Here is a 19,025-nt window from a genome sequence, read left to right on the forward strand (position 1 = left end):
TAACCGGGAAAGAAGGAATCACAGTAATCTTTTCCACTATTGTGTTATGGTGAAAAAATATCATTCAAGTTTTGATTCATTGAAGGGCATGAATTAAAATCTCATTCTTTGTTCAGAAATTGTTCAACAATTGAGATTTCATAGAGAAGTATGGATGAAATTCTCAATCTTTGTCCAAGTATAATTAAACTGACCAAAAGGAGAAAATTAAGGAATCTCCCATGAATCATATTTGCTCTACAGCCTAGAGAAGTCTCTCTCAAACACATAACAGGAACGCATGTACAAAGCATGTGCAAACACTGATGACGAATTTGGCTGGAATTATATATCATCGTCAAATACGGCTTGAATCTCTGCCGAAAATGAATCGTCTGGTCCAATCAGATACTACTAGGACCCTCGTACGCCAGCTAACTTGCTTGCTGAGAAATCAAACAGAAATATATTGATCAGGTTCAGTTACAAATATGCAGTCTTTTTTTTCTTTTATGCAGACTGTAATTAGGAGCAGATACTTGAGTGAATATCACCTTGCATATACAGAATACCAGAGCCATTGAGTGCTGTGGCCCATAGAAACCCAGTCACCGGGCAGCTCTGCTGCTGCTTCCTCACCTCCCAACGGAGCAAATTGACCGAAATGCTTGTACCTAATCATTCACAAGTTACGACAGGCTTATGAGCAATTAGGAAACTGAAGTGAGATAGTAAATGATACAGGGTACTTCACTAGACACTAGGTACCATTCTTCATTTCACTTGCCCTGTGACCTATACAGAAAAATGTGTGTGGACAGAAAACCAATCTAACAACCAATACTACTGCTCCTTCGGGTAAATGAAGGCCATCAACAAAAAGCATTTTCCAGGACTAAAAGAAATAGATCCGAACACAAATGGTTTCTAACCAGGAATTGCTATTACCTTAACAGTTTTCGGTCATAAACAAGTGTCGGCACACTTAATAAATGGTTTATCACAGGACTACATTTCTGTTTTGACATGCCATATATTTCAGGTATAATTTGGCTATCATCGATCTAATGTTGTCACGATTTATGACATATAAAAGTCTGATTTATAGAATGCCTTTTTTCCCTTGAGAATTTATGAATGCTTTCTTAACTGTACTATTAACACAAGATTGAAATATATTGCGTACCTGAATGGAAGAAAGTGATGTTGTCCAGAACCTTTAAAATGTCGAGGACCTTCAGGATTCGCTTCACACTGCTCTCTCCGGTTAAAGCAATCAGAAAGATATGTTCCCTGCTGAGCAGCAACCTGAGTACAAAGGGTTGTATATACAGCATATTATGATCCCCATCAACTTGTAACTAAAGCCAAGATAACTAGATGCTCCAATTAGATTGAAGACATACCTGTGCCGTTGCAGGCAGACTCTTTCTCTGTGAATCTACTAGAGAGAGGGCTAACTTAAATTCTTCAATATTTACTTCCTTCCTATCATTCCCCTCAGAATCTTTCAGTAGATCCGTCACATCCTGCATATGCTTGCTTCTTAAGTAATGCTCCACTTGGGGATACCTTACGATAATGTCGTCTACTACATCTCGAAATTCAGCAACTGTCAAGGTACCAGAGTTGTCTTTGTCTGCAGCTGCAAATATGGTCAAGATATCCTCCTACATATGACAAGATAATATTTAGTTAAAAGAGTATTACAGTATTTTGTGTAGAATGAATATGGTTGACCACTCCAGCTTAAAATTGTGCCCCATTATGAAACAAACAAACTGTTTAAAAGACCAGCTTTGCTTTGCTTTACATTACAAGGCAAGACCATTTATGAGAAAACATTAGAAGTCAAATATGATACATACTTCTTGAGAAGTAAAGGCTTTTCTTACCATGATTTTACGTTGATCTATTGTTGCACAATCACCAATTGCATAAACATCATCACACCCCTTTACACGCAACCATTCATCAGTTACTAGAACACGTCTTTTAGCCTGCACATGGAGGAGAAAAAAAAAATATGACACCAAGGTGACAATTCTCTCTGCCTCAACAAGGTGGATTAAAATAAGTCCACATATATGGTGTGCGAATAAGATGTTTGGTATAATGGTATGTGTTAAGACCAATTGATTGGATATTAAATTTTGGATTTCAAGTCTTTGTAACAAACCTGTCCAACTTGCTCCATAAAGTCTCTCACAACTGGACGAGTCCCAACACCAGTAGACCACACCACCAATCCATGTGGAACAGAGCAGACCTCTCCCTTTGATTTCACCTTCACTTGGATTTCCTTATCTGAAACACTGACAACCCGGCATCCTGTTTGAACATCAATACCATCTCTTTGAAACTTGGTCTCAGCGAAATTACTAATTCTTTCATCAAACCTACAAGAAGAACAATAGTTAATGAGTCTGTTGCGTGAACATGGGATCTCCTTTCAGAAATTCGAAATGTTCCCAACTGGCTATAATATCAGTGACTTCCAAGATATTATAAATATCATGCTAAAGTCTCCACAAACTAAATTGCTGAGCTGCACAGCAATAAAGTATGGAAATATAATCCATATTGTAGATTTGCCATCAAAATTTTTAAGAGAAACATAGAAATATGAGGGCACGTTTCTTACATGTTTAAGATATGATCTCCTGATTGGATTAATGTTATTTTCACAAGATCCTTCACCATAGGATATAATTTGACTAAATCTTCTTGGAAATAATCATGCAGCTCTGCAGCAAATTCAACACCAGTAGGACCCCCTCCAACAATTACAAAATGAAGATTCCTCCTCCGCTCCTCATCACTGAGACCTGGAAGCACAGCAGTTTCAAAGCAATCTATAACACTGGTACGAATCTTCTGAGCATCTTCTACTTCCTGCATGTGGAGGGTCAAAATGAGTCTTTAAGTCATGTTGGATCAGAACCTCCTGAAACAAGACTAAGAGAAACTTGGTTTTCTTGACAAGCTTCAAGCTATCAGATCCCAATGGAGAATTTTAAACAAGCAGGACGGTATCGAACAAATTTAATGCTGCACAACTCAACTAATTTCTAATTGAATTGATATATAGTACCTTCAGAAAGTGACAGTTCTCCTTTACTCCAGGGGTGTTAAATGTGTTCACTTGTGCTCCCATAGCTACGATCAAGTAGTCATATTCCAGGGAAAATTCAGGAGTTCCTATCAATGGGTTATCTGTATTAGCCCGGAGGTGAACATTCTTATTTGCAGCATCAATCTTGACACATTCTGCTTCATAATATTTGACCTCTCCACTTCTCTGCCATGATATGAAAGCAATAAGTATGTTTCATACCTCTTGTAGGAAAAGCTCAGAGCAATTCAACAATGAGTATAGTGGCATTAAGCAGCATCCCCTCTACACATGAATAAATCTGGAAGTTTTCTAAAAAGTCACTAACCTTCTTTACAATATTACGCACTGGTTCTACTATGCTTCGTGCTTCAACTGTTCCACATGTGACACTAGGTAACAAAGGGGTAAATGCAAAATAGTTTCTGGGTGAAACAACCTGAACATCATAGCGTGAAGCATCCACATGCTTAAGGAAACTAGTACCAGCCCATCCTGTCCCAAGAACCACTACTTTCTTTTTCTTAACCTCATTGCGATTAGAATCAATAGGAGGAGAGCCAACATCTGACTGTGAATCTGCATACGCCACAACACCTCCACCACTGCATTCATTCAAATTAATAACAATAAGTGCATAGTTAAACGCTGCGATGATCCGCCTAGAGATAAAAGACTAATGAAGGTGCACACAATTAACAACCAGAAATAGTGTCATTTCTGGCAGAGATTTGGATACTGGATCCGGTAAATTATAATTCATACTACAGCTAGAGCTATAATCAATATAAAAGACATCAGTTTGAGGTAACTGCTGAATTGTTCACCAGAAACTAATGTACCTCTGTTGCACATTAACTATAACTTCGAAATCATTTTCATGTTAATGGATATCAAAAGTTATGTCCTTCTACAGCGCAAGATCACATGACACGACCAATCTAGCAAACTTGATAAATAATTTTAAAATTTGCAATCTTGGGGTTGAAAGTTTGATTGATTAAATCCAGCTTAACATTTCAAGATTCAATTTTTTTAATTTTATCTGCACTAATGTTCAGAATTTTTAGCCACCAACATCCAAACAAAGGCCAAGTACCTCGTACTTGAAGAAAAAACAAGATTCAGAGTTTAGGAACAATAAGTCAATCTTATGCAAACAAGAAAGCAACACTGAACAATCAAGTTTTGTTTCTGTCTTGATCATATTCTGGTCCTACATTATTCTCAGAGCTCAAACGGATGAAAAGAGGAAACACGGTAGGCAAGTATTGATGAAATGAATACAACAGTAGAAAACAGAGAGAGGGAATTGGGGAACCTGATAGTGCCGAGCAGCAGAAGCTGGGGAGCAACAGGGTATCCATGGAAGGCTCTTGAAGCTCTGATGAAGAAGGAAGAGACGGTCATTTTGACAGAGTTGAGGATGAGAGTGAGCGAGTCCACAACAGAAATGATGATTAGAAGAGAGAGAGAGAGAGAGAGAAGAAGAAGAAGAAGAAGAAGAATAATTATTATAATTATTACTATGGGACACGTGGCAATGTGGCATGCTGTTGTTGAGCTAATTACTGGATGAGGCTAAAACAGGGGCCCTGTCCTGGTTTGAGCAGTGGACCTGTGGGCAGTGCTGGACGCCTGGTAATTATAATAATTTCATAATTAGTTGGTCTTATTTTAATTAGTTTAAGAGACTCCTAAATCCTAATCCATTAAAATCCTCAAATAAATCAGATCATGATCAATATTAATTTGTGTTAAACTACTCGCATGTATGATATTTACAAGGTGCTAAATTTTTTAAAAATCTTTTTTAGCTAAGAGAGTACCGATTTATAAGCCTAATGTGATGTCCAAACTCGACCTGTTTTGTAATGTGAAGTCAAATTTATATCAACATGTTGATGACATAGATTAAATGACCGCAATCTCAATACTGTAATCTTCTCATCAAACTGAAATTGATGAGTGAGTTAGTGAGGAATCAAATCATTATATACAAATACAATGAGTGACTCAGTGGTTACACACACATTAGGTCACACCATGGGAATATTTAATGTGGTCCCCACGTCATGTGTGTTCAGTTTCACTCAATTTAATTATTGAATTATAAACGTAATTAATGAATAAATTTTAATGTTATATTGGTTGTCGATGCTTCTGAAAAATTAGTTATTGGGTCTAGAAAACTTTTAGGATACCGTAAATCGAAAAACATGTCAAAAAATATGGATGTAAAACCTCATTCACTCACATTTCTTTTTTGGGTGATAATGTCTAAAGCAAGCATTGAGTTTTTTTTTTTTTGCATTATTATTTTTCTAGCTAATTGTAAATCACTGTCGTTATTTTTTCACGGTTACTATCAAATGAAAAATGAAAAGAGAAGAAAAGTCGCTAGTAATGGCCAATTGGTCGACAGACATGGTTGCTGTGTGTTGTTGGGTGCATGAGATATGCCGGGGCAACAATAGCATATAATTAATTGAAAAGTAGGTCGGCAGAAGTGTGAAACAAAATCGTCTCACATACATTATTGAAAGGATAACACACATTTATATGAAACCTTATGCAGCTTTTCTCACCACTCAGGCAATTAGAAGAATCAGATTCCAGACATCAACCTTCATAATAAGTCATAACAGCTTATATTATATGATTGTAAAGTTGATGTTATATGCTAATTCCTGAGATAGCCACTTAAGTAAGCAAGCATATACATGCATCACATACTCGCAGACGCAGTGTACAAAAATTAATTAAGGCTAAGTAGTTTATGCTGAAGATTTTGACAGGCTATATATGATCGAGTTTATTCATTGCAGAACTAGTTAAGGTCATAACCTAGCTCATCTTTTGATCTGAAACATATATCCGAGCACGGGTTACAATCAAACTTCGCGTAACATTTTTTTTTTTGGGAATGAAAGTTTGGATAACATTAGTACGACAGAAACAAACAAAGAACAATCACATTCACAAGGAAATAGAAAACATACACTTGATAACTTAATTCTAATTATTCATTTTGCATCAGTCGGATGGAGGAGGACGATGGTATGGAGTGGCAATCAAAATCAGATCATGTTTCATGTGGACTACAACGGCGAACTCCTCAGTCATGTCCAGCTCTTCATGGTTCATCCCATTAGGGGGTTTCCAATCAAAATGATATAACAACATTGCTAGTGGGAGCTCAACATTAGCCAAACCAAATAATATGCCAGGGCAAATTCTCCTTCCAGCACCAAATGGAATGTAATCAAAGCTTGTTCCTTGGTAGTCAATAGAGCTATCAAGAAATCTCTCTGGATTAAATGTCTCCGGCTCACTCCAAAATTTGGATCTCTTCTTATTGCCCAAATATTTACGATTACCCTGGCTTTGGCAGGTATTTCATATCCATCAATCTCACACATCTCTCTACATTCTCTTTGGAAGTAACAGGGCACCAGGAGGGTGTAACCTCAGTGACTCTTGGATAACCAACTTTAAATACTTCATCTCTCTAATACATGTTTCATTTACCTGCTGTGCCATGTTGAACACTTCCCTCACCTCATCTTGTGCCCTTCTCATGATTCTCGGATGTCTTATCAGTTCTGCCATTGTCCAATCTACAACTGCAGATGATGTGTCACTCCCAGCACCAAAAATATCCTGTAAATTGATGTTTAATTTGTTAATTGATGAAAAAAAAACCAAAAGGATTTTGTTCAGTCTAACTTGTATCCTGTTCGAATTGCTCACAGTTGTAAATAAAGGAAAGGAAATCTGTCCAATAGAGCATCGTCATGTGACTGTGTATACTTACCAATATCACTGCTTTGATGTTGTCAGTAGTTAAAGATGGCTCACCGCCACCAGACTGGTCGTGAAATTTTAGGAGAACATCTACCAGATCTTCCTGTACTTGGCCTCATCACTTTCTGTTGTTGCGGTAGCTTGTATATGTTCTTTGATGATCTTTTCCAATATTCTATCAGCTTGTTTCTAGGGCGCAGAAACACGTTCCTGCCTTGATAAGTTTCTTCATCGCAGATATAAAATCTTCTTGATCCTTGCACTGAAGCCACTGATTACCAAAGGCTGCTCGTGAAGTGATGCTATATGTGGCAGAGCTAACTTTTTGAGTAAGATTGATAGGTGATCCTGCTCTTGAACCAATCCATTCGATGAGATTCTGCAACTCTTTTTTCCTAATAGGCTGCAAAGATTGAACCCGCTTTGCACTTCAGAGCTCCTGCGTGCAAATTTTTCGAATTCTTCTCCAGTATGCACCATATGGAGCAAATATAATATCTGTAGAATCATACGTACAGATTTCTGAGCTGGGGCCTTGATGCAAAGATAGTATCATGAGTTTGCATCACCTCTTTGGCATACTTTGATGATGAAACAACTACGGTGGAAACTTCTCCGAGCTTTAGGTGCATAAGAGGTCCATGTTGCTTGGCCAAGTCTCTGAGTCGACGATGGGGTAGAGCGCCGATGAGCTGATGTAAATTTCCAATGATTGGAAGCTTCCATGGCCCTGGTGGTAGATTTATGCAGAGTAGTTGTTTTGTCTGTTCTTCCTTATTTTCAATACCAGAATCACAAGGAGGAAGAAATTAAACAGGACTTGGATGAAAGACCATTGTAGTTCCATGAGCAAATAATGAGTTTGGATTAGAATGGCTTGATTTGCAGCATGCTTCTTCTCTTATGTATATATCAGACAATGGGCAGTTCAGTCAAATGGTGATGGCTTTCCAGTGAATTGACATTTATTGCAATTATTTGATTAGACATGCTGAATGCGACCGTAATAATTGGTTGGCAGAATCATTGTCTGGTAAGGTTTGAAATTACCTCCAATCTTACATACTCTGTATTATAACTAGGTTAAGAATCGTGTACGGCTGAGGTGAAAAATCTCTAAACCTGGTTGTGCTATTCGCTTGCAGTAGTTCATAGTTCATACTAATGCCAATTACCTAGGATATATAAGTCTGAATATCTTGATATTGTTCTCAATATGTCAGAGCAGCTTAGTTTCCGCTCGACTTCCATTCTTCTTCATCAACATCCAACTTAATGTGCATCTGTGCGGTATAATTTGCAACGATGCCAAATTACTCTCCCTCTTGGCTATTTGATCTTTGGACCTACAGTGGTATTTGCATACCAGTGTCCATTGTTCATTTGGCTTCTACTGATCCTAGTGACATTCAGAGTTGGATGTTAGCTGATTTGGTATAGACGACTATTGGATGTTCCCTTATCATCAATTAAGGTCTCATCAACATCTCAGCAGATGGCTAGTAGATCAAGAAGAACAGCTTAGCCACACACGACTGTTTTTTTGTCACTTACCAAGGTTCCAAGCCCTCCAACTCATCAAGTGAGCCAGGTTTCATGCAAATATCCAAATCCACTTAACTTTAGCTAGCCCACTTGGACAGTGGTCGTCGGGCTACGGCAGGAAGTCGGCCCAAACATCCCAGCGTGGCCCAAGGCAAAAGAAGCATGGCGTCGAGTCCAAACTGGTTCAAGCGTCATATGCAAGATTCGTTATCGCTCAAATGCTCTGTGTTGAACAAATTAAAAGATGGCCGATCAGAGATCACATTAGGTTGAAGATGAAGAAAAGCACAGAGAACAAGATGGAATTGAGCAATAATGGATTGACAACACTGACGGTGCTTGTAATCTTTTTAGAGGTATTGATCAAACATTCAAACTTAAGAACCAGAATAATGATCCATTATTCAATATATTCTGTTTAATGAGCACTATTCAGCTTTGACGAAATTCTTGATTAAGAAGGAGCTGCAGCTTTTCCTCGCTGTGTTCCTTCCCATTTCTCATTATAATAATTTAAGCAGAGATTTAATTATTGTTGAATAAAGCCAATGTGTGACTCTGATCTCTATTTTGCAACTAGGGCTTTCGATAGTTCTCAAAGTTCTGATAACTTAAAAACAACATGATTAAACAAACAAAATACAAGGCAGAAAGAAAACGTCGAGACTTGATTAACTTCGGTCTATTTTTGAATTTGCATCAGTCGGAGGAGGAGGATGATATGGAGAGGGAATCAAATGCAGATCATGTCTTCGGTCGACTACAACGACTCCTCAGTCATGTCCACGGCCAAGTCTTCATTAATTCTTCATTCCATATCGGGTAATAGAACGTACACACTTCGATTAACTAAATTCTATTTTCGAACTTGCATGAGTCGAAGGACGATGATATGGAGTTGGAACCAAATGCAGATCTTGTTTTCTGCGGAATACAGCGCCCAACTCCTCAGTCATGTCCAAGGCATCATTCTTCATCCCATCGGGGACTTCCCAATCAAAATGATATAACAACATTGCTAGTGGGAGCTCAACATTAGCCAGACCATATAGCATGCCAGGGCAGATTCTCCTTCCAGCTCCAAATGGAATGTAATCAAAGTTTGTTCCTTGGTAGTCAATAGAGCTATCAAGGAATCTGTCTGGATTAAAGGTCTCCGGCTCACTCCAAAAGTTGGGGTCTCTTCCGATTGCCCAAGCATTCACGATAACCTTTGTTTTGGCAGGTATGTCATATCCATCAATCTCACACCTCTCTCCACATTCTCTTGGAAGTAGCAGGGGAGCAGGAGGGTGTAACCTCAGTGCCTCTTGAATCACCAACTTCAAATATTTCATCTCTCTAATGCTTGTTTCGTTTACTTGCTGTCTAGTGTTGAACACTTCCCTCACCTCAGCCTGTGCCCTTTTCATGATTTCCGGATGTTTTATCATTTCTGACATTGTCCAATCTATTACTATAGCTGACGTCTCACTCCCCGCAGTAAAAATATCCTGAAAGTGATCAATTTGTTATGAAAAACTGATTTTTTTGTTCGAATTAGTTACTTACTGTAAGTAAAGAAAAAGAAACCTGCGAACAAACTCAGTTAACAGAAAAACCATCATGTAGGTATTATAGTTGTTGAATCTTTTTCCCTAAAAGGTTAAGTTTTGACTTACCATGATCACTGCCTTGATGTTGTCAATAGTTAACGAAAACTCATGGCCACCACAATGGTTGTGAAATTTTAGGAGAACATCTACCAAAGCTTCCTGTACTTGAGCGTCATCATTTTTTGTTGTTGCTGTAGCTTGTATATGCTCTTTGATGATGTTTTCCAGTATTCGATCTGCTTGTTTCTGGAGCCTCTCAAGTTTAGGCTGCACTCCACTTATCATATGAAGAAATTTGAAAGAAGGAAAAACATCAGCCACATTAAAGCCTGATGCTTCTTTGATAGCTTCCTTCATCACATCAATGAAATCCTCTTGACCCTTGCACTGATTACCAAAGGCTGCTTGTGAAGTGATTGCATACGTGGTAGAAATAACATTCACAGTGATATTAATAGGCGATTTTGCTCTGGAACTAATCCATTCGATGAGATTCATTACTTCTCTTTCTCTAATAGGTCGGTACGATTGAACTCGCTTTGCACTTAAGAGCTCTTGCGTGCAAATTTTTCGTAATCTTCTCCAGTAGTCACCATATGGAGCAAATAAAATATTTGTGGCATCATATGAAAAGATTCTGGAAGCAAGGACCTGGGGCCTTGATGCAAAGATAATGTCATGGGTTTGCATGACTTCCCTAGCAAACTGTGCTGATGAAACAACTACGGTGGAAACTTCACCGAGATTGAGGTGCATAAGAGGTCCATGCTGCTTAGCCAAGTCTCTGAGTCTGCGATGGGGTAGAGCGCCAATGAGCTGGTGTATGTTTCCAATAATTGGTAGCTTCCATGGCCCTGGTGGTAGATTTGAAGCAGAGGGGTAGTATGTTTGGCCTCTCTTCCCTAATTTTAGTACAAGAATCACAAGGACCAAGATAGTAAACAGGACTTGAAAGGGAAGGCATTGTAGCTCCATGAGAAAATGAGTTTGGATTGGAATGACTAATTGGTGAAATTGCTAGAGAATGCTTCTTCTCTTATACTGACATCAGTAAACTGGCTTTTGTGCCTCACACGGTTGGCGTTTTCTGCATGTATAACTAACAAAATTCTCAAAAATGCTCTTGGCTCTTCTCTCTTCCACATGGTACGGCTTTGATTTCTTGTTTGGTGTCTTGCTTGATCGGACTGGATCCCCTATCTAAAGACAGGCTCTGGTTATTCTTTCATGCAGGCCCTGCATGTTTTGGCTCTTTGCAGTTGTTCTTGCCGACTTTTAACAAGCTACCTAACGAAAGATGGGGGACAAGTTCAAATTCTTTGTGCTGTCTTCAATTGTTCGATCTCCCCTCTAATACGCTAAACTCTGTTTTCCCTTTTATCGATTGTTACAATTACACTCACTGGTGTAATATGAAGATTTAACCGATGATTATCATGTTCACAGAATTGCTCATAAAAGCGTGGGTTAGTCTGTAATCCTCAACACAGATTGACAATAAGAAAGTCCTGTTAGAGACACGATCATGGCTGGTAGATAATCATATCGTGGCAAATTAAGTGTTACCAGCTAGGATTTGGATAGTTCTCAGACTTCTGATAACACAAGTACAACTAGGCCTCATCATTTAGCCCGCGGAGACCCGCAAGCCCGACGGGCTTTTACTCGGCCCGGCCCGCGAGAAATCCTGTTTCCGTGGGTAGAGGGCCGGGCTTAAATTAGAGGTGTGAAACCCGACCCGGCCCGTGGGCCCGGACCGCCAAAAGCCCCGCAAGGCCCGTGAGGCCCGGCCCGCCAAAAGCCCGCAAGGCCCGGCCCGTAAAAGCCCGCCAAATAATAAAATATTATACATACATATTTTATTAGGTTTAGAATAAAACTATTGCATTATGAAGCAATTATATTAAGGAAACTTCTTGGGATCGATCGACACCAGTAGATATGATCGGTATATATATTTAGTGACCCTGTAAAAATTTAATCCAATTCGGAACTCGTTTTACCGTCGGAATTTCCGGTAAACCGAAAGCAACACTAATATGTCATAAGGGAATACCCATTACCAAAATGCGAACACCAAAAGTCGTTTACATATCTGAAATCACCTAATTTTTGTCACCGATTGTGTGTGGTCGCACCAAGGAAACCAATTTAGCAAAGTCCCGGTCAATGAGGATTTTAATATGTCAAAACGCATTTTTCTTTGTTAACTGTAGGTACGGACGGTCAAACAATATCCAAAACGGACGAAATTTTTACAGGTTCCCTAAATATATATACCGATCACATCTACTGGTGTCGATCAATCATATTTCGAACTAGAGTTATTGATCGCCGAAGCGTTTACTCATGTATCATAACCTTTTATATTTGGTTTTATATTAAAACTAACGCATTATGAAGCGACTATATGAAAGAAACTTGTCAGGATCGATCGACACCAGCCGATGTGATTGGTATATATATTCAGTGACCCTGTAAAAATTTCATCCAATTCGGACTTCGTTTCACCGTCGGAATTTTTGGTAAATCGAAAACACCACTATTATGCCCTAAGGGAGGACCTATTACAAATATGCGAATGCTGAAAGCCGTTTGCATATATGAAATCACCTCATTTTTTTTACCTATCGTGCGCGGTCGAACTGAAGAAATCTATTTGGCAAAGCCCCGGTCAATGAGGTTTAAATATGTCAAAACGTTTCTTTTTTAATTAACCATTAGTACGAACGGTCAAACCATGTCCAAAACAGACTAAATTTTTACGGGTTCCCTAAATATATATACCGATCACATCTACTAGTGTCGATCGACCATATTTTGAATTTGAGTTGTCGATCGCCGAAGTGTCCACTAATGTATTATAACCTTATATTAGGTTTATAATAAAACTATTACATTATGAAGCGACTATATGAAGGAAACTTCTCGGAATCGATCGACACCATCCGATGTGATCAATATATATATTTAATGATCATTTTAAAATTTCATCCAATTTGGACCTCGTTTAACCGTCGGAATTTCGGTAAACCAAAAACAACACTAATATGCCATAAGGGGGGACCAATTACCAAGATGCGAATGTGGAAATTTTTTTGCATATTTGAAATCACCTAATTTTTGTTACCTATCGTGCGCGGTCGAACTGAATAAATCTATTTGGCAAAGCCCCGGTCAATGAGGTTTAAATTTTTCAAAACGCCTTTTTTTAGTTGACCGTTGGTACGAACGGTCAAACCATGTCCAAAACGGACGAAATTTTTACGGGTTCCCTAAATATATATACTGATCACATCTACTGATGTCGATCGACCATATTTTGAATTTGAGTTGTCGATCGCCGAAGTGTCCACTAATGTATTATAACATTTATATTAGGTTTTATAATAAAATTATCACATTATGAAGCGACTATATGAAGGAAACTTCTCAGAATCGATCGACACCATCCGATGTGATCAATATATATATTTAATGATCATTTTAAAAGTTCATCTAATTCGGACCTCGTTTAACCGTCGGAATTTCCGGTAAACCAAAAACAACACTAATATGCCTTAAGGGGAGACCAATTACCAAGATGCAAATGTGAAAATTTGTTTACATATTTGAAATCACCTAATTTTTTTCACCGATCGTGCGTTGTCGCAATGAGAAAACCATTTGGCAAAGCCCCGGTCAATGAGATTTTATTATGTGAGAACGTCTCTTTTTTTTGTTGACCGAAAATTCCGACGGCTAAACGAGGTCCGAATTGGATGAAATTTTTACACGGTCCCTAAATATATATATCGATCACATCTATTTGTGTCGATCGACAATATTTCGAAACTAGAATTTATTTGTGACTTTTGTTTTATAATGTTTTATAATAATTTTTTTATTGTTTCAAACCCTTAAATTAGAGTATTATATTATTTTTCTAATACAAGCCCGTAAGGCCCGGTCCGTAAAAGCCCGCAAGGCTCGACCCGGCCCGTAAAAACCCGCAAGACCCGCCTTAGGTGGGCGGGCTTGGATTTTCGTATTTTTAAAAATACCCAATCCGCCACTTATTTAAATTTACTAAGCCCCGGACCGAGTCCGGCCCGTTGAATATTTAGGGAATATTTAGAATTTGCAGTAGTTGGAGGAGGATCATATGGAGTGGAATTCTTCTTTTTTTCGGCAGTCCTCCGACATATCCACATTTTCATTCTTCATAGACTTCTAATAAAAATGATATAGCAAGATAGCCAGCGGGAGCTCAACACTAGCCAGACTGAAAAATGCCCTCAAAATTTGTTCGTTGATATCACATCTCTCCCTTGCACTCCAAAAGAGGGAATCCCTTACGATTGGGCGGATTGGCAGGTTTTTCATTTCCAACGATAGCGCACATCTCAGTGACACTAACCATGGCTGTTCGTTTAAGTTTTACCACCGCTGTCATCTGTTGAACGCTTCCTTCACGAAGTATTGACATCCGATCTAGTAGTATTGATCATTGACTTATATATTCTCTCATATCCTTTTGAGTTTCTCTGGTTGATACCAAGTCTAGCAGTGTTCTTCAATTTGGTTATTTTAACTTTTAAGGTTCATGCGGCCTTCAAGTTACCGGACATAAGAGAGGGATGTGCCCTTCATCATTAACACTGATCCTAAGGATGTCCCTGAACACGAGACAGAGATTCAGATCAGACTGCCATATAAATTGGGAATTGCGGTTCAGGTCGATTATAAAAGAGACAGCTAAAATCATCAACCTCACATGAGGTATTTGGATTTCAATACGGCGTTGAAATTGTGGATGACAAGCGAGGCCGATCCAGATACCTTAGCCGTTCAATTCCAATTCAATCCAATTTATTTTGTCCTCAGATACATTAGTTTCTCATCCTAATTAATTCTATTTCCAGACGTGGGCAAAATTGTTGACGAACATTGTTTGTTAAACCAGTTATTAGTTTCAGCAGTTCAAAAATGTGTGCTGTACTTATTACTAAAAATCTTAACAAATTCTGATAAAATTTTATTAATTTACAAACTGAAGCAACAAAATTGTAAGCTGACAAAAGATTTAGTGCTGTTATTTAACTCCACTCTCTATGAAACCAGAGATGAAGCTGATAGACAACACAAAATTTATGAGTTATTCAGACTCTACCAGCCACTGAAAAGAGGCAATGAGTATAGTGAAACTCAATCCAAAAATCAAAATTACATACCCAACCGAAAGTCACTAAATTATTGTTTCAAAATAATGCCTCAGTCACAAAGTTTTCTGTCACTGGTTCATAGCTTCCGCGAGTAGGTTCACCCTGCAAAACAGGGTCTCGCTTCCACCACACCTCAATCACGTTGGATTGTAACCATCACAGGCAAAAATAACCCCAACCGAAAAACACATCAAAATCAAAAGATCAATAATTTAAAACATCAGAACTAAAACCTCAGTAATATCCAGTAAAGTCATATGAAATGTAGCTTCACCAAGGGGTTCTCCCTTTTCAGGGTCTCGGCTACACTACACCTCCAACAATCGGATTGAATCATCACTGGTCTATAAAGAACATCTATATAAACAAACCAGGATCAATAATTTACAGAAAAACAATAGGCTCAGAGTATAAGACAGCTCTCTCTATCACGAATTATCTGAAGCAGAACTGGCATAAAGCTGTAAAATTAATCATCACCGCCACAAATTTCAAAACAAAATTCGACAAGAATGGCTCATATCAAGAAATTCAACCATTGATTATCATGTTATGCTTCATAGATCACTCTCAGAAGCGCGGATAATTTGTAATCATCGCCACAGATTCAAAACAAGAAGAATTAAAAAAGAGAGCAAAATATAGCGGACGTTTTTAGAGGCAAAATCATTGAGAATAGATAAACCCCCACGTGTAGACACCGCAATAGATCTGGGCCTCCATGACTAACTTTTGATTTCACGGATGTAATCGAAACCAAGCTAAAGGTGTGTCGAGGCACCAACACCAAAACTTGAGAATTGAAAATGAAGAGATGATTTAGAGAAGGGATGTAGCCGTCGACTTGACACAGACAAAGCTGTGGAAAGAGCGAAGCTAAGCTGCAACACTTGACGGCGCCGTTCTAGCACGAGCATTGGGGCTTTCTTCTTCAGTGATAAGCTCTCAGAGAAGCCCGGGGTGCATCGTGCGAGCTAATCTTACATTAGAGAAACTAGAACAAAACAAATAACAAAAACTTAGAGAGGATTTGAAGGTGATTGGGATTGGAACTGAGCACACAGAAGAGGAGAGAGGCTAGGGGAGTTGGAGGAGGAGAAGATTGTGATGGTGAAGTAGCTGGTGGGGGGGTTTGTTTATATAGGGAATCGAGATCCCAACACAAACCCTAGGGAAGATTTACCCGCTCTACGGCGTCGTTTTATCGATTTCTTGGCTTCTTGCCATGTCATTAAAAATTTAATTTTATGTTTTTACGATATGTTCCAGTGTGTGACAGATATGATCTACGGAATTTTTCTATGATTCTGTTATAATTGAAAGAGAAAAGAAATTATTTGCGACTGTAACGAAATCCGCATAGCCTAACAAACAGTAATACTGCTTGTTCTTGTTTGGTAATATGATGTGTCTCTTCCGTTTTGATACATTGAAATTATTTGATTTCAAATATATTAGTTTCACAATTATTTTCTAGGCCACACTGATTTTTTTCATAAATTGAATTCACCAATTACAAAAAGGGGGACGCAGTTTCGATAATCTTTTCAATTTATGAATGTTGCACATTTTTATGAATTGAACGCTGGTTGAATACCTTTCAGTAACATAAATTGAATACATTTTCAGTCCACTAACTGACAACTACGTACAATTTCAGGTAAGCTCAAGCACACATTTGAGAACATGAGTAGCAAAAATATGGCAAAGAGCTACTGGAATTTGAGAGATGGATCTAACTCTCTGTGCAGCTACTAGAGCCGGTATACATTTCTGTAGCCAAACCTTGAAACATCTCAGAGAACACAAGGTCATACTATCTTCCATGTCAAGTGCCGGTAGCCAGCCCATTTAGCAGCAAGCCGAATTCCAATAGCTAAAGCTGCGGCCAACAAGGGGAATGGAAGCTTCCTGTTGGTCACTATAACATCTTCCTTGCTTTCAGGAAGCTTCTTCCAATTTTGAAAGATGGCCAATGCCAGAAACAATGGTATAACTAAAACTCTAATCCATGGTTCTCCAACAGCAGCCAGCACAGCCGCGCAAGGCAACGTAGATGTAACATCATCCCTTCTTTTAACAAATCGTGAGTAACCATACAGGCCGACTAGAATAGTGTAGAAGAAAGGCTCTGAGATGTAATTAAACACAACTGCATAGCCTAATATACCAGAAAACGTGAGCAGAATAGGTTGGCAGTTTGCAGAGTTTGGAACGACAGCTTCTGCAATTGCAAGAACAGCTGATGCCAGCATGATAACTGTAGTCAAATCTGAAATTGGAGTGTATGCCACAATGCCAGAGTAGAAAGATCGAACAGCATACAAAAGTGTTTCTACAAATCTGATCGTGTAGGTGATGGGATCGCCTATGAAATGAAATATGATGGCCAAGCTAAGCTTCAAGAGGTATCCCACAAATTGGATAATAGCTAGTGCACCCTTTTTCCAGTTAGATAATTCTAACAAAACAGCCCTCCATGCATATATGAGGAAGGCCAATGCTGCACACCAATAATACATAGCGTTAAGACAACCACATTAGATATGTATAATTCACGTTAATAATAGGAGTATATGGGTATCTAGTGAGGATTCAAAAGTTATACTAAGTGTGTTCTGTGATATCGCTACCAAATGATACAAAAAAGAACAATATGGGCATTCTGTAAGGCTTTAGGAGTTATAAGACGTAATCTAGTCTGTTTTATCAAGTTCCTATACAGGAACTAGAATGATCAGAATATTAGAGTCGGAACACAACTTTGTTTGAACTGACTATAAAGACGGACAGTTTCTTGGCTGTGCAAAATCAGGTCCAAAATTTTTCAGCATCAAGAATCAGCAAAACAATTTATCTGGAAGATAACACATTTCAGTGTTTTCACACACAATTCATACACATAAATAGAAAAACACACCACCAGTTTCAATGAAACTCGGTCAATAACCTTACTTGTGTTAAAAACTTACAGCATACGAAAACTAATCATTGATATCAATGTCAGCACTTGCATAGTTGCATAACCCTTCATCAAACATAGCTGCATAACATCCCTTTCATGAAAACATGCTACCCAGATATTATGCCTTTCTTCTCAAAATTATACTGAAAAGCAATGCCTAAGAATCAGAAGCCTCAAACCTGAGTTTTCAAATTGTAATAACATTATATTGTTTAACTTCTATCACACATAATACGCTGATTCCTTTTTTTTAATTATGTTTCTGATCATATGCAGCAAGCAATCCCAAATTTGACGAACTCACGGAAACAAATGTGAAAGACTCAACCTTTCACTTTGCTCACTATTCCAATCATCACCAATTCCTCACAAAACACAAATAAAGTAAGAGAAAGAGAGTCAAGCACTTTACCCACAAACCAAGGCCATCTGACAGGAGGGTCAGGAGCTTCTTTGGCCAAGTACCTAAACCGCTTCGGCATAGTACTCTCTCCCCTACTTTCCTCCTCAGCTTCATCAACCCCATCCTCCTTTACACTCACACGAACCCTCAACCTCCTTTCAAATAAGAACCCAAATGCCTTCCCTGAAAACCAATCAAAGTTATGGGTTTGGTTTGAGCTCAAAGATTGGATTTTGGTTGCAGGGCGAAAGGGAATGGAATGGTTATGAAGGCGAGAGGTGAGAGGAGAGAAGGAAGTGAATTTGGGTCGGAGAATTGAGGGGTTTGGAGAGGAGAGGATGGGAATGGTGGTCGTCATGGCCTGGGATTAGAGAGGTTTAGGCTTTGCTGCCATTATCAGTATCTGAGAGTA

At 38.6% G+C, this 19,025-nt stretch overlaps 3 protein-coding genes, 4 non-coding genes and 1 pseudogene across 7 annotated transcripts; all 8 read right to left on the bottom strand.

Annotated features, from left to right (window-relative positions):
* Positions 1-119: 119 nt before the first annotated feature.
* On the bottom strand, positions 120-4,542 carry LOC126798177 (external alternative NAD(P)H-ubiquinone oxidoreductase B1, mitochondrial-like). Its single transcript, XM_050525044.1, has 10 exons — positions 4,416-4,542; positions 3,423-3,699; positions 3,074-3,280; positions 2,624-2,874; positions 2,159-2,378; positions 1,875-1,979; positions 1,386-1,649; positions 1,166-1,287; positions 534-653; positions 120-425 (listed from the first exon to the last, which is right to left on the bottom strand). The coding sequence occupies exons 1-10, from the start codon at positions 4,502-4,504 to the stop codon at positions 338-340; spliced, it is 1,743 nt and encodes a 580-aa protein (XP_050381001.1). The 5' UTR covers positions 4,505-4,542; the 3' UTR covers positions 120-337.
* A 1,588-nt stretch (positions 4,543-6,130) lies between these two features.
* On the bottom strand, positions 6,131-7,748 carry LOC126799817 (cytochrome P450 71D11-like; annotated as a pseudogene).
* Positions 7,749-9,291: 1,543 nt separating this feature from the next.
* LOC126799706 (cytochrome P450 71D11-like) lies at positions 9,292-11,016 on the bottom strand. Its single transcript, XM_050526955.1, has 2 exons — positions 10,108-11,016; positions 9,292-9,939 (listed from the first exon to the last, which is right to left on the bottom strand). The coding sequence occupies exons 1-2, from the start codon at positions 11,014-11,016 to the stop codon at positions 9,292-9,294; spliced, it is 1,557 nt and encodes a 518-aa protein (XP_050382912.1).
* Positions 11,017-15,102: 4,086 nt separating this feature from the next.
* Positions 15,103-15,207, bottom strand: LOC126801300 (small nucleolar RNA snoR97). The gene has a single exon (XR_007672795.1). It is a non-coding gene; the product is annotated as a small nucleolar RNA snoR97 (small nucleolar RNA).
* Positions 15,208-15,641: 434 nt separating this feature from the next.
* Positions 15,642-15,733, bottom strand: LOC126801350 (small nucleolar RNA Z223). Its single transcript, XR_007672840.1, has one exon. It is a non-coding gene; the product is annotated as a small nucleolar RNA Z223 (small nucleolar RNA).
* A 25-nt stretch (positions 15,734-15,758) lies between these two features.
* Positions 15,759-15,847, bottom strand: LOC126801312 (small nucleolar RNA U36a). Its single transcript, XR_007672806.1, has one exon. It is a non-coding gene; the product is annotated as a small nucleolar RNA U36a (small nucleolar RNA).
* Positions 15,848-16,073: 226 nt separating this feature from the next.
* On the bottom strand, positions 16,074-16,218 carry LOC126801315 (small nucleolar RNA snoR134). Its single transcript, XR_007672809.1, has one exon. It is a non-coding gene; the product is annotated as a small nucleolar RNA snoR134 (small nucleolar RNA).
* Positions 16,219-16,830: 612 nt separating this feature from the next.
* On the bottom strand, positions 16,831-19,021 carry LOC126799490 (uncharacterized). The gene is made up of 2 exons (XM_050526699.1): positions 18,623-19,021; positions 16,831-17,748 (listed from the first exon to the last, which is right to left on the bottom strand). Exons 1-2 carry the CDS (start codon positions 18,969-18,971, stop codon positions 17,057-17,059), a joined length of 1,041 nt encoding a protein of 346 aa, XP_050382656.1. The 5' UTR covers positions 18,972-19,021; the 3' UTR covers positions 16,831-17,056.
* Between the last annotated feature and the right edge of the window lie 4 nt (positions 19,022-19,025).

Source organism: Argentina anserina, chromosome 6 (assembly GCF_933775445.1).
Source record: "Argentina anserina chromosome 6, drPotAnse1.1, whole genome shotgun sequence".
NCBI lineage: Eukaryota > Viridiplantae > Streptophyta > Magnoliopsida > Rosales > Rosaceae > Argentina > Argentina anserina.

Excerpts from the sequence above, each read along its gene's own strand:
- LOC126799706 (XM_050526955.1), bottom strand. The coding sequence starts at position 11,016 with ATGGAGCTACAATGCCTTCCCTTTCAAGTCCTGTTTACTATCTTGGTC. Across the intron at positions 9,940-10,107 it reads ACATCAAGGCAGTGATCATG|GATATTTTTACTGCGGGGAG; the intron begins GTAAGTCAAAAC and ends GATCACTTTCAG.
- LOC126799490 (XM_050526699.1), bottom strand. The coding sequence starts at position 18,971 with ATGACGACCACCATTCCCATCCTCTCCTCTCCAAACCCCTCAATTCTC. Across the intron at positions 17,749-18,622 it reads CAGATGGCCTTGGTTTGTGG|CATTGGCCTTCCTCATATAT; the intron begins GTAAAGTGCTTG and ends ATTGGTGTGCAG.
- LOC126798177 (XM_050525044.1), bottom strand. The coding sequence starts at position 4,504 with ATGACCGTCTCTTCCTTCTTCATCAGAGCTTCAAGAGCCTTCCATGGA. Across the intron at positions 1,650-1,874 it reads TAGATCAACGTAAAATCATG|GAGGATATCTTGACCATATT; the intron begins GTAAGAAAAGCC and ends TGTCATATGTAG. Across the intron at positions 654-1,165 it reads CATCACTTTCTTCCATTCAG|GTACAAGCATTTCGGTCAAT; the intron begins GTACGCAATATA and ends GTGAATGATTAG.